The following is a 12,247-nucleotide window of genomic DNA, read 5'->3' on the forward strand; positions in this document are numbered from 1 at the left end:
CCTCTGAGTGCAGGCAGTCTGAGCTGAGAGAGAGGGCACTATCAAAACAAATCAGTTTGCTTCCTGTCTTCTGTGCGAGGTGGGAGAGAGAACACAGACAGTGCTAGAATTCTCCAGCGGCCATGGCACTTAGCGCAAAGAGCTTCTCCCAGCAGGTGGCGATGGTGTATAGGGCACGTAGCAGGAGCCGCCTCCGGCTGCTGCGTGGCTGCGCTGGCTGCTTCATGGGCTGCAGGATCTGCTAGTGGGGACCAGCTATGAGTCAGTATATACAGATCCTGTGCCCTTGCCCTTACCTCACAATGCATGCTTAGCCACGAGGGAAGCGGGTTGCTGCCGGATCAGTTGGCCCTAACTGAGTCCAAAGCCTCGGGCCATTGGCACTACAGTCCTTGGGGTAGGGGAGACTGAGGACGCATACCCTGTAGGATGTCCGGCAGTGTCTGCGCATCACTGCCTCCGTGCGCACTGCCACTGTCCGTGCTGCTTTCTCTAGCGCACTGTGGGGAGCTCCAGCCACACTCCCAAGGAGAGTCCGACCCAAGGACTCAATAGACAGTAGGATGCTGTGCTCCTGAGTTGGAAAGGGAGGAAAGCCAGAGCAGGGGCTGGGGGGGGTGGAGCCTAAAAATGGAACAAATAGGCGGCGGGGGGGGGGGGGCACACCTACACCATACCTTCTGGGCATCACAGGAGGCCCTTGGTTGTTTCTGACCTCCACCAGCTCCAGTCAGGTTTTTCTGAATGAAGTGGTGGTGTCGGGACCCAGGTTCTCTGCGCCGTGCTCCCAGCCTAGCCCACTGCATGGCAGCCTGCAAGTCCTGGAAGATGACAGCTTGGTAGTGGCGGAGTACCTCTTGGACACTACAGGACCGGGACCCAGGCCAGCCCAGGGCAGACCCAACAAATGGCAGCAGCAGTAGTGTGTAGAAAGAGGGCTGTGGGGCCACCTGAAGAAGACACCAGGTTGGGGTTGAGAGCCTAGGCGCCCCACAGACACTTGGAGTATCACCAAGGGTGCTCCCTCATCTTTTGAGATGGTAGGAGATAGAAAATCTCAGAGACTCTGGCCATGGCTCAGTCCTAAGGAAGGGGAAAGACTTACAAACCAAAAGTGCCATGTACTGTGAACATTCGTGTAGCGGGGCATGGGGAAGTAGTTTTACTGAAGGACTAGAGAGGTGACAGGGAACAGGTCCAGACACTGGAGGGGGGCACTATGGTCTACACTGGAGAGGTAGAAAGGGAAGTACTAGAGTACTGTGGGTGTGCAAGGGCTCCCTTACTTTGTGCAGGGAGTGGAATGGGGGTGTGTGTAAAAAGAAGTGACCCCTAGGTCAGCCTTACCCCTGACCACGCTCAGACCCACACCTACTAGTCAGAGCCTACTCCCATCCCGGGTGTTGTTCTCTTTCTCACACACACATCTCAAGCCCTTTGGGTGAACAAGATGGGATACGAGGGTAGAACCACTTTGCTCTTATGTACTATGGGAACTCCAGTCTCTTCCTCAATAGCTCTGCTACAACCAGCCACAGAAAACTCCAAACTAGGGCACAAACAATTGGCTCAGAGCTCCCAAGACACACTCCCAATGGAAGGGGAAGGCTGGGAGGAAAGGCTGGGGCTGGGGGGTGGGGGGCTCAGAGTCAGCAGAAGCAGCAAAGCCTGCCAACAAGTTTCCTCTTACCCAGAATGGAAAGAATGGTGCTGGGGAAAGCTCACACATTAGGAAGGCAGCTGAAGGTCCCCAGAACCCCAGCTCCTCCAAATGGACCAGTTCCCAAGCCTGCCCCTAGGCTCCCAGCTGGAGTTAGGCAGCCTACTTGGGCTGAAAAATTAATCTTGTGAAACCAGCGAAATGACAGGACTCAGCTTCCCAGCCCTGGCAGGAGAACTGAACATAGCACAAACCCCTGTATAGAGATGAGTGGGGGTGGGGACTTCTGCCTGAGCTACCAACAACTAAAGAACAAACGTAGTAGCACCCTCTTGAAAGTCACTGGATAGCATGACTAAAGGAGGGGTGTTGAAAACAGCCCATCAGACCACACAAGAACAAGAGCCAGTTAAGCCAGCCAGTGAGACTGCTGGGACATCCAGCACCAACATGGGACAGGTTGGCTGCCCAGGGTGTCCCTACAACCCAGGCATTACCCAGTATAAGAGGGAAGGGCTCTAGGAAGGCCAGGGCACAAGCACCTACAATGGTCATTTTGCTGGGTACCATCATAAACATCTGGGGTCCCACAAGGCACAGGGAAATAGCCTCCCCTGGGTTATGCCCGAGCCCAGCCCCTTGGCCCAGGTCAGCCCTCTCCCCCAATGCCCTAATTGCTCACCATAAGCCTCTCAGGATCTGGCCCTCCCTTATTCCCTTTAGCAGGCCACACACATGATCCAGAGTCCTTCGGTAGCCAGTGAACCAGGCAAGGCAGCCACACCACCTCTACTGACTGATGGGGCCTCCTTGGACAGAGCTGAGAGGCAGGTGGAGAGGCTTTTAAAGTTGGTTCCTCCAGCAAAGGGAGGGAGCAACAAGGGAGGAAGGGCAAATCTAATAAGCCAGTCCTGCCCCTAACCCCTCCCAGCCTCTCCCTAGTCACTTCAGTTAACCTGACCCTGGAGCACAGCAGCTGCCTGTTGCAGCAGATCCTGGGCTTCCTGGGATCTTGGGTTGAGTCTCCATCCCCATGGAGAACCCTGCTGTGTCTCGATGGGCAGAGGGCAGTGGTCTCTCCTGATAGGCGGGGCAGCCACCAGTCTTAAATGCATTTCCACATCTGCACTGTTGGCACTGCTTCATCCCTCCAAATCTTGGGGTCACCTGGAAGTAGAAGCCCCAGTTCCAGGGTTGCTGTTTTGCTCTAGCACAACAGTAGCCTCTGGAACACAGCTAATCTCTTGCTGAGCAAAGCTCAACTTCCAGCTGAAGAAAAGCAATGGTGTGGGCTGAGGAGATGGCCCAGTAGATTACGGCATTTGCTGCCAAGCTTTGACAACCTGTGTTTGATCCCAGGGGCCAACATAATAGGAGAAAAGACTCTTGTAAGTTATCTTCTGACCTCCACAAGCATGTTGTGGCATACATGAACCCCAATAAATAAATGTGATACACAAGGAGCTGCTGACCACCTTAGCAACAACAACAACAAAAATTCTCCATTTCTACAGATAGAAAAGATAACCTGGACAGTACAGGCTACCCAGACTTTTCCAGAGCCTTACAGGAAACTTTATCCAAGTACCCTCTTCTGTAATGCCACTCCACTCAGTTCATGAGTTGAAAACAGTCAAAAGTAGAAACCACCAACAGCCTGATGCTGTAGTCAAGTTCTGTCCCCTTCCATCTGTGAAAGAACTGCTGGGTATCCTCATCATAGGGAACCCTAAGGAGTTGGTTCCTAGAACCACAGAAGAGTGAGCTCATACCGTCCAAGTTAAGCAAAGATGCCTGCTGAGCTTCATTTTACCTCAGATGCCCACAGAACAATGAGGACTTCTACAAGCCTTTCAATCTTTTACAGCTTGGTGCCCTGTGATCTTCAGCCTCTTGTATCACATATCTGTGACAGAGCTCCTATTCTCCATATAGCTTGTACTCCCAACACCTTCTCCACAAAATCTCAGCAAGCCCTCAGCACCCCAACTATGCTTCTTCTGGAACATACAAGCACTTGCAGGAGGCTACATCTGGACTTGACAACCACTCATGGGGAATAAAAGCCAAGGACAAAAAAGGAGAAAAGAAGAGGTCCTAGCCCCAACACAGCTCTATAAAAATCTTTAATGAATGAAAGATAATGTACGGTTTGTGCTCATTGTCCATGTGCTGCCCCAAAGTGCCCTGCCCTCCACCCTTGCTATCAGAAGGTATTTTTGATGCGGGCAGCCACCAGCACTAGGATTTCCCCAATCTTCCTCTGCCAATTGGTGATATCCTTGGACACAGCACACCACAGCTCTCCATGCCGGGGCTCTGCATTCTCACAGCGTTTCCTCACCTCCTCCTGTTGCTCCTGGAAAGACCAAAGGGTACGTTAGGTGGGGTTCCTTGTGAGGTGTACACCTCGTGAGGCCTTGCCTGTCCCCTTGCAGATCTGGCCCCAACACGGATTTCAAGCCATCTCTTCCGCTTGTGGAACATGTCCTACAAGTCAGTGCTTCTCTGTGTTGACTTGTGTCGGACTCCTAACCGGAGTTAGGTGCATCGGATGCCAGGTGCATCGTCTCTGAACTAGGCACTTTCAGGATTCAACATGGCCTGGCTACTTCTTCCAGTGAGGACCCCAGGACAATCTGGGCACCCCTGCCTTATGAGCATAGCACCAACAAAGCTCAACTGGGGAGAGGTTCTGGTCTTGGCCCCTCCCTGTCCCCTATTCCCAGGGTTGGAATGGAGCCTTCCATTGTCTCTGAAGTGGCTAGAGGAATAGGCAGGGTACTACTGTACACTGGTATACTGTAGCCTCACCTCAGTGCCATGTTGCAGTTCAAATTTATAGAAGAAGGCCCAGGCATCCCCCAGATCTGAGTCAATCTTCACAGTACGATGGAACCACTCTCGGGCCTTGGTGATCTTTCGTTCACTCCAGAACAGCCTGTTATGGAAGAGGTACTTACAGCAAGGGGCACAGAATAGTGTCTGCCAGGTTTGGGAGACACTATTCTTCTGTGGGGGTATTCAGTTGTAGCCTGCTTCTGGTAAGACCAGCAAGCCTAGGCCTGTGTTACAGAAGGTCCGAGTCATGGTCCAGGGCTACCTATAGCTCACTCTGGATCCCTCACTAATCCACACTGCTTTTTACAACATTTATGTGTACATAAGCAAAATCTTAGCTTCCTCTTCCTCTTTTTTTTTTTTTTCCTTCTTTTTTTCTTTTTTGAGATAGGGTTTCTCTGTGTAACAGTCCCAGAACTTGATCTGTAGACCAGGTTGGCCTCGAAGTAACAGATCTACCTCTGTCTCCTAAGTGCTGGGATTAAAGGCATACACCACTACTGCCTGGCTAGATCTTAACTATCTTTTTAAAACTATCTGGATCAACTATATGAAACTAACCTTGACAAACATTAATTAAGGCTGATTTAAAAAAAAAAAAACAAAACTGAAATCTTAGACTGTTCCTTAATAAGATACCAACCCTGGACTATTATCCCGCCTTGTCTACCCCTTGTAGCAACATAGGCAAAAACAAAGATTGGCTCCAAAGGTCAGTCCTGAGGACCTGGGCCCACTGGAATTGCAGCTCCATGGCACTCAGACCATGGTACACATGATTGTTATACCTGACACTCTAGACACTTGAAAAGCAGGATGAAGAGGAGTCTTACATTTAGAAGCTAACTTAGAAGTGGGCGTGGTGGTGCACAACTTTAATAGCAGCACTCAGAAGGCAGAGGCAGGCAGACCTCTGAGTTTGAGGCCAGCCTGGTCTACAGAGCGAATTCCAGGACAGCTTGAGCTACATAGAGAAACCCTGTCTCAAAAAAAAAACAAAACAAACAAAAGACACCAACTTAAGTTCTCTATGGGCACCCTCCTCCCCACCTAGTAGCTGGTGCAGTGTGGCAGGGTGAACAACAGGAAAGATGGCATGGTGTGCTGTAGGGAACTCTGGAAGGGCCAGGACTTTGGCTGTATTCACCTTCCCTGAGCGGGGCAGCTGGTGCACAGCTAACCTTTCTACTGCAGGCAACTGTTTGGGTTGCACTCAGGTACCAAATGGAGTAATTTCATGCTGATAACTTGATTGTTTTTTAAGCCATATAGTGCTCTTAATTGCTTGGGGTTAGATAAACTGTGATTTAAAGAGCATAAACTCAAGATAGTAGGCACATGGAACACTGGCTTGGGAACAGCAAGGAGTGACTCATTTACTTTAACAAAGCCTTTTGTAAGGTTTATGGCTTCTCTGTCTGAGGACACACAGATGACACTCTGGGAAAGGAAGGCCTAGCAAAGCTGGGCCCTAACATCTCCCTCAACTGCCAGGGCTGCAGTCTCATCAGAAGCTTGGGGCTGAGGAAAAACCAAAGAACCCAGGAGGTCTGAGACGAGGGAGTGACTAGACAAATATCTAGACAGCACCTCAGGGCCTTTACCAAGAGAGTGCTGCCCAGAGGACTGAAGCAGGGGCTCCAGCAGCTCGTCCTGTGCAAAAAGCACAGGCAAAAATGCCGGCAAATACACCAGGACCCCAAGCATGAATAACCCTCAGAGAATTAGTACTCACTTAGCCACCGCTAAAAGCACATGGGGGTCATGTTCACACTTCTTCAGGGCATCCACACTCTTGGTCTTTCTTTGGGGCCTTGCCTCCAGGAAGACAGCTTCAGACCATAGGATACCTGAAATTCACAAGCAAAATACCTGCCCCTCAGCCTCATTTCTGACTTCAGAAATGCACCCTCTCCCTTAGGCTTCCCCAAAAAGAGTATACTGAGAGCAACCACAGGGACTCAAATATCCACCTACCCGGTAACCTCCTGAATGATAGTAGCCTTGCCAGAACAGACTGGACAGTGTTCTGGATAACAGCTGCAAGCTTTTAGTCTTACCGAGTTGTAAATAGGCAATGATAATCTGAAAGCACTAGCACATACTACTATTAAACATAAAAGATAGCAGCCAGGTGGTGGTGCACACCTGTAATCCCAGCACTCAGGAGGCAGAGGCAGGTGGATCTCTTAATTTGAGGCCAGCCTGATCTATAGAGCGAGTTCCAGGACAGGCAGACTTACACAGAGAAACCCTATATCGAAAAAAACAACAAAACAAACAAATATTTAGGGGCTAGAAAGATGGCTCAGCGTTTAAGAGGATTGTCTGCTCTTCCAAAGGGCCTGGGTTTAATTCCCAGCACCCACATGGTAGCTCACAACTGTCTGTAACTCCAGTTCTAGATGTGTCACGCTCACACACACAAACAAGCAGGCAGAATACCAATGTACATAAAATTAGAAAAATAAACAACAACAATAAAAATATTAGCCAGGTAATATTAGCCAACAATAAAAATATTAGCCAGCATAAGCTTGTTAATTCTAATACTTGGGAAGTGGAATCAGAAGACTAAGAAACTCAAGGCCAGCTTTTACTACATAGTGACTCTGAAGCCATTACACCATTATAAAAACTTGTCTCAAAAAAAAAAAAAAAAAAAAAAAGTAAGCTAGGTGGAATGGCGCACACTTCACTTGTAATCCAGTACTCGGGAAGGCAGAGGCAGGTGGATCTCTGAATTTAAGGCCAGCCTGGTCTACAAAGCGAGTTCAGGACACCGAAGGCTACACAGAGTAACCCTATCTCAAAAAAACCAAATCAAACCAAACCAAACCAAACAGTACTATTTTAAATACCTAAATACCTACTATAACTTTAATCCTGTACATTAACAGAAATGCTACAAACACCAAGAGAAGAGGTTCCTGAGTAGTAGGTGAGAGGCAATCTCTACATCCTCTTTTTAAACTCCAAATTTTTTCAAGTGGCATATAACACTTCTTTTTCTGTTTGTTTTTTGTTTTCAAGACAGGATTTCTCTGCATAGCCCTGGCTGTCCCAGAATACATTTTGTAGACCAGGCTGGCCTTGAACTCAAAAGATCTGTCTATCTCTGCCTCTCGAGCTGGAATTAAAGGTGTGTGACACCACTGCCTGACTACATTTCTTATATATCACAATAAGCAAATAATGAAAGTTAAAACCTAATTAAAGAAAATGATAGTGCTAACATCAAATCAAATCAGTTTTCATACCGAGACTGACGGAGGATGTGGTCTGAAATCTTTGCAATCATATCAGTGAAGTTAGACCAAAATGGGACAAACAGGTTATGTCTTAAAGGAGTCACGGGAAGTCAATCAATGGGAGCTAGAAGCCCTTACCAGAATTGGGGCACTCTTGCAGTGCCTTGGCCATGAGTGTGTTGGCAATGTTCTTCAGCCCTGCTCGGTACTCCAACCGCACTGATTCCAACCTAGGAAGACATGCCCAGGGATATCTAAGCCCCATCTATCATAGCACAATCAACTACTCCAGCTGGCCTTCTGCTTTTTAAAAAGGCTTTAACATTTTTACTTTATTATTTTTGTCATGCATGTACACATGGGCCACCACATATGGAAGTCAGAGGACCACTTTTGGAAATTGTTCACAATGGGTTCCATGGACCAAACTCAGATCGTCTGGTTTGCTCCAGCAAGTGTTCTTTCCTCAATGAACCATCCTGCCAGCAAAGGAAGGCTCTTGCCTCCTAGAAAGGGGCTAGAATTCCATTCTCTACATACATGGCAGCACTGGTGTCCACAGCCTGTTGCCAAGGCAGCAGCCCCATCTGAGACCCCAGACCCCACAGGATATAGATACAAGTGAAGATATCACACTTGATCATTACACGAGAGGACACCTCCTCAGCAGCGTCCTCTCTCATCCCAGCCTAACCCCTACCTGGATTCTGCATCCATTACCCATAACTTGTTATGTAGCCCAAGCTGGGCATAACTCACTATCCTTCTGCTTCGACCTCCCAGGTACTAGGATTACAGGTGCTTACCACAACACTCAGCTCCCTCTGGAATGTTTCTTCATCCTCCTCAAGGTCTTGTCTATATTACTTCTCTCATAGTCTGCTTTCTCAGTTTCCTTTCCTGACATCTTAGAGAACTTCACCAGAAGTCCACTTACCATCTAGACCCAACTCTCCCACAGCAGGGACTACGACTCCTCATAGAAACTATCACCTATTATTGTGGCCATAGGAGCCTGGGCTAAAATGAAGAAGGAGCTGAGTGAAGACAGCCTCTAAAGGAGGAGCTGAGCAAATTACTGAGGACTCACCACAGCCCAGGATTCTTTGGGTTTTTTAGACGAGACTTCTCCAAAATAGCCCGAGCACGAGTCAGCTGCCCAATCTTTTCCTCTAGCCGGGAGAGCAAGAGCCATAGTGGTGTGGAGTGAGGACATTTCTTCAGCTGTAGCCAAAAAACAGAACAAAATAAGAGCTCTGACAGCATCCACAGAAGACTCTGAGAATTGTGGTCGGCTGTTAAGAGCCCATCGGGGCTGTTAGACACTTTATACTCTCCATATAGGTTTACAGACATGGCCCTGTGGTGTGCGCCGGTTTACTGTATGTAGTTGTGTTCTCTACATGTAAACAAAGGATGTCTGTAGGACGTTGTGTATGTGTCATGCCTATCTGTATACAGGGTGTGCACCTCATGTCTCATGTGCACATGATGCTGCTTTTGATGTACCAAACTCCATATATCCCAAACACAGGGTGTGCAACTTTGTAGAAAACAAACCAAACCATACCAAACCAAACCAAACTGTAATACTGTAATACCTACAGTGAAAAGAAGGACAAAGGCTCAGTCCTAAGCACAAAGTTCTATCACCGGCCACTGGCCCTCCATTCTTTCAGAAGTGTGGGGAAATGACTAATACCCCGCTGCTGGGTTCCCTGAGACATCGTGATAGAGGCTTACCCCCTGGTTATAGGCCTCCCGGGCCTTCTCCATCAGTTCTCCCTGCTCCTCAATCTGCCCTTTCATCATCCACAGCTTGGGGAAGTCTTCATAGTGCCTCAGAGCCTCCTCACATAGCTCCTGGGCAGCAGTGATGTTTCCCAACACCCACTCCAGCTTCACAGACTTCATGAACACCTGCAAAGCACACAAGCACCGTCAATTGAGGGAGTACTTCCACCATTTATCTGGATCCTAACTACCTTCACATTACATGCTGGAAGTCATGGCCGTCTTTCACACATCTGTTCTGTGCCTCATAAATTTTCATATGTAGCTCTTTTGTGAATACAAAAGGTATAGATAAATAAAGAAATAATTAATAAGATTAGGCTGTGGCATGAGCTGTCCTACTCATCTCACTCCTTCCAAATGTCATGTCTGAGCCAAGAGGAACCCTACCAACCCTCTCCTACCCATCAGTCACCACTCACACGGGCAGTGGGTGCGCTGCTCCGTGCCTTGGCCAGCAGCCTCCGGGCCCGCTCATATTCGTTGTTCTCCGACTCCAGCTTCACCGCTGCCAGCCAGATCTCTTCGCTGTTGGGGTTGGCCTGGAGAACAAACACAGCTGCACCAAAAAGGCTCAGTACAAAGTGACCTGGGCTAGATCACACTCAATAAAAACAGGCAGTCTGGAAGCTGGGCTGGGCCGCGCCGCGATGCGGGCCTGGCAGTGGGACACCCCTGCAAAGCCGCAGGCTAGGGATGGCAGGGCAGACCTCAGCCAGGAAGCAACAGTGCTAGTGTTGCAGAGCTGCCCTCTCGAGGACCCTCCAAACTCTGTACAGCTTCTCAAACTCATGTCTTTCTGTCAGGGCCTGTTATATCTAACGTCATCGCTCTCCACAGCTAGCCACACCAGTATGCCCGTACAGAAAGATGTTCAGGTGCAGATGATGAAGGATAAAGGGCTCCCAAAGGCATGGACCAAGCTACACAAACACAGAGCCCAAGAGACATAAAAGTGGTGCACTTAAGACTTGAACCCACCCTCCTTAGGGACTTCTGCAACATGACTGTAGTACCTACAGTTATAGGAAAGAAGAACTATCTTAGAATCCTGACATGCTACTAGAGGAGAAATTGTGGAAAGGATATCAATTACCCTGCGGAGCACTATCACCTGCCCCCGTGTCCTCTCAGGTGACAGCTAGAGCAAAAGGCTAACCCAAGTTAGATTTGTTTTTTTACTCACAAGTGACAAACTTTACTGCTACCCTGGGCTATGATATTTATATAACATATAACTATATATATGTTTATATAGTACTCTATAACTTATCAAAAAGAATACAACACCTATGTTATTAGGATTATATTTGTGATAAGAGTATTTTTTAAATGTTACATGTGGACTGGGGAGATGGCTCAGTGGGTAAAGTGCTCACTGGGCAACTACATAAAAGCCAGGCATGGCAACGTATCTCTGTAACCCCAGGACTGGAGGGTGGAGACAGATGGATTCTAAAGATTAACTGGTATCCAAAAGAGCCAAAATGGCAAGCTCTAAGCTTCAGGTTCAGTAAATTATATATATATATACATATAAAATGGGGAAGTAATAAAGGAAGACACTCTAGGCTGACCTCTAGTTCACGTTTACACACACCCCGTCACCATCCCTGCCACACATACATTATACATGTTTTAACAGTTAGAACTAGTCAGGCCAGGTAAGTATGGCTGTTAATGGGGCCCCACTCTCTCGGAGGTACCAAAGCACCCAGGCTTACATTTCGGTCTTGTACTCTGGAATACCTGGCCTGTAGTCATATTAGTTAGAAGGGACTAAGAGGTCGATGTTCCTGGTTGGGTGTTCTTCATGCACTGGCCCCATAGACCAGCCTACACTCACAATCCAGTGTCTCTAGATTAGACCATGACATATCCCAAGGAATATGCACAGGGTAAGTTCTGAGGCCACGCCACTGTAGCACCAAAGCCAAGTTTGTGTTTGTGGCCTCCCAGCACAGGCATCCTTTACCTACCTGAAAGGCCAGGGCCAGGATGCTCCTTGCTGCAGGCACATCTCCTGCCAGCCACTTGGACTTGGCACCCATGAGCCACAGAACCTCTGCCTTGGGGCAGTGGGCCACAGCCCTCTGCAGGAGTGCTTCCAGAGACTCCCTGCAAGATAGAGGTCATGGTCACTAGGGCCAGGGACATAAATCAGAGCACACAGCCACCAAGATGCTGAAAAGACAGCACTTCAAAGTTCAGTACTATTAATGATTTACGAGACTTTATGATAGGGAGAGTGTGAGGAAATCTTTCCTTCCCATAAAGAATCTAAAATCAACTACTGAAGAGGGTTCTATAAAGCAAAGCACTGTTTAAACAGCAAAGCCTTTTATAACCATGTATCTTGGGGACAGTGATAACACGGCAGTCTGGTGGCCTTTTTATCTTGAAGCACAGAGGACACTCTGGATTCATTCATGTTTTTTATTAAGGACCCTGGCACCCCCATCCTCCTACCCCTCAACCATGACAGAAAAAAGGGTCTCATTGAGAGTGATTTTAGGACACTACTTAACAAGAATATTGGTTGAATACTAGGGATGAAATCGCTGGGTTATCTATGGTCCACTACCACTTCTTAGTCACAACACCTTCACTGATGATCCCTATGAACCTTTGTGTCCAGCAGCAAGCCAGAGAACTGCAAAATCCCATCACACAGAAGCACCTACAGAAGCAACACCATGTT

General features: G+C 48.2%; 2 protein-coding genes across 2 annotated transcripts in view; both read right to left on the reverse strand.

Moving 5' to 3' along the window:
• CUNH20orf204 (chromosome unknown C20orf204 homolog) lies at positions 1 to 2,434 on the reverse strand. Its single transcript, XM_055595877.1, has 4 exons — positions 2,343 to 2,434; positions 678 to 821; positions 422 to 574; positions 1 to 238 (listed from the first exon to the last, which is right to left on the reverse strand). The coding sequence occupies exons 1-4, from the start codon at positions 2,343 to 2,345 to the stop codon at positions 104 to 106; spliced, it is 435 nt and encodes a 144-aa protein (XP_055451852.1). The 5' UTR covers positions 2,346 to 2,434; the 3' UTR covers positions 1 to 103.
• A 1,335-nt stretch (positions 2,435 to 3,769) lies between these two features.
• The window catches only part of Prpf6 (pre-mRNA processing factor 6), a 56,325-nt gene continuing 47,847 nt past the window's right edge, over positions 3,770 to 12,247 (reverse strand). The window contains exons 14-21 of the mRNA XM_055596211.1: positions 11,526 to 11,664; positions 9,969 to 10,088; positions 9,496 to 9,672; positions 8,843 to 8,976; positions 7,891 to 7,982; positions 6,237 to 6,351; positions 4,475 to 4,601; positions 3,770 to 4,019 (exon numbers count right to left, since the gene is read on the reverse strand). Coding sequence (XP_055452186.1) covers positions 3,867 to 4,019; positions 4,475 to 4,601; positions 6,237 to 6,351; positions 7,891 to 7,982; positions 8,843 to 8,976; positions 9,496 to 9,672; positions 9,969 to 10,088; positions 11,526 to 11,664 — 1,057 coding nt within the window. The 3' untranslated portion in view covers positions 3,770 to 3,866. The remainder of the gene's footprint in view (positions 4,020 to 4,474; positions 4,602 to 6,236; positions 6,352 to 7,890; positions 7,983 to 8,842; positions 8,977 to 9,495; positions 9,673 to 9,968; positions 10,089 to 11,525; positions 11,665 to 12,247) is intronic.

The sequence above is a fragment of the Psammomys obesus genome, unplaced genomic scaffold (genome assembly GCF_907164565.1).
Source record: "Psammomys obesus unplaced genomic scaffold, mPsaObe1.curated_primary_1811, whole genome shotgun sequence".
NCBI lineage: Eukaryota > Metazoa > Chordata > Mammalia > Rodentia > Muridae > Psammomys > Psammomys obesus.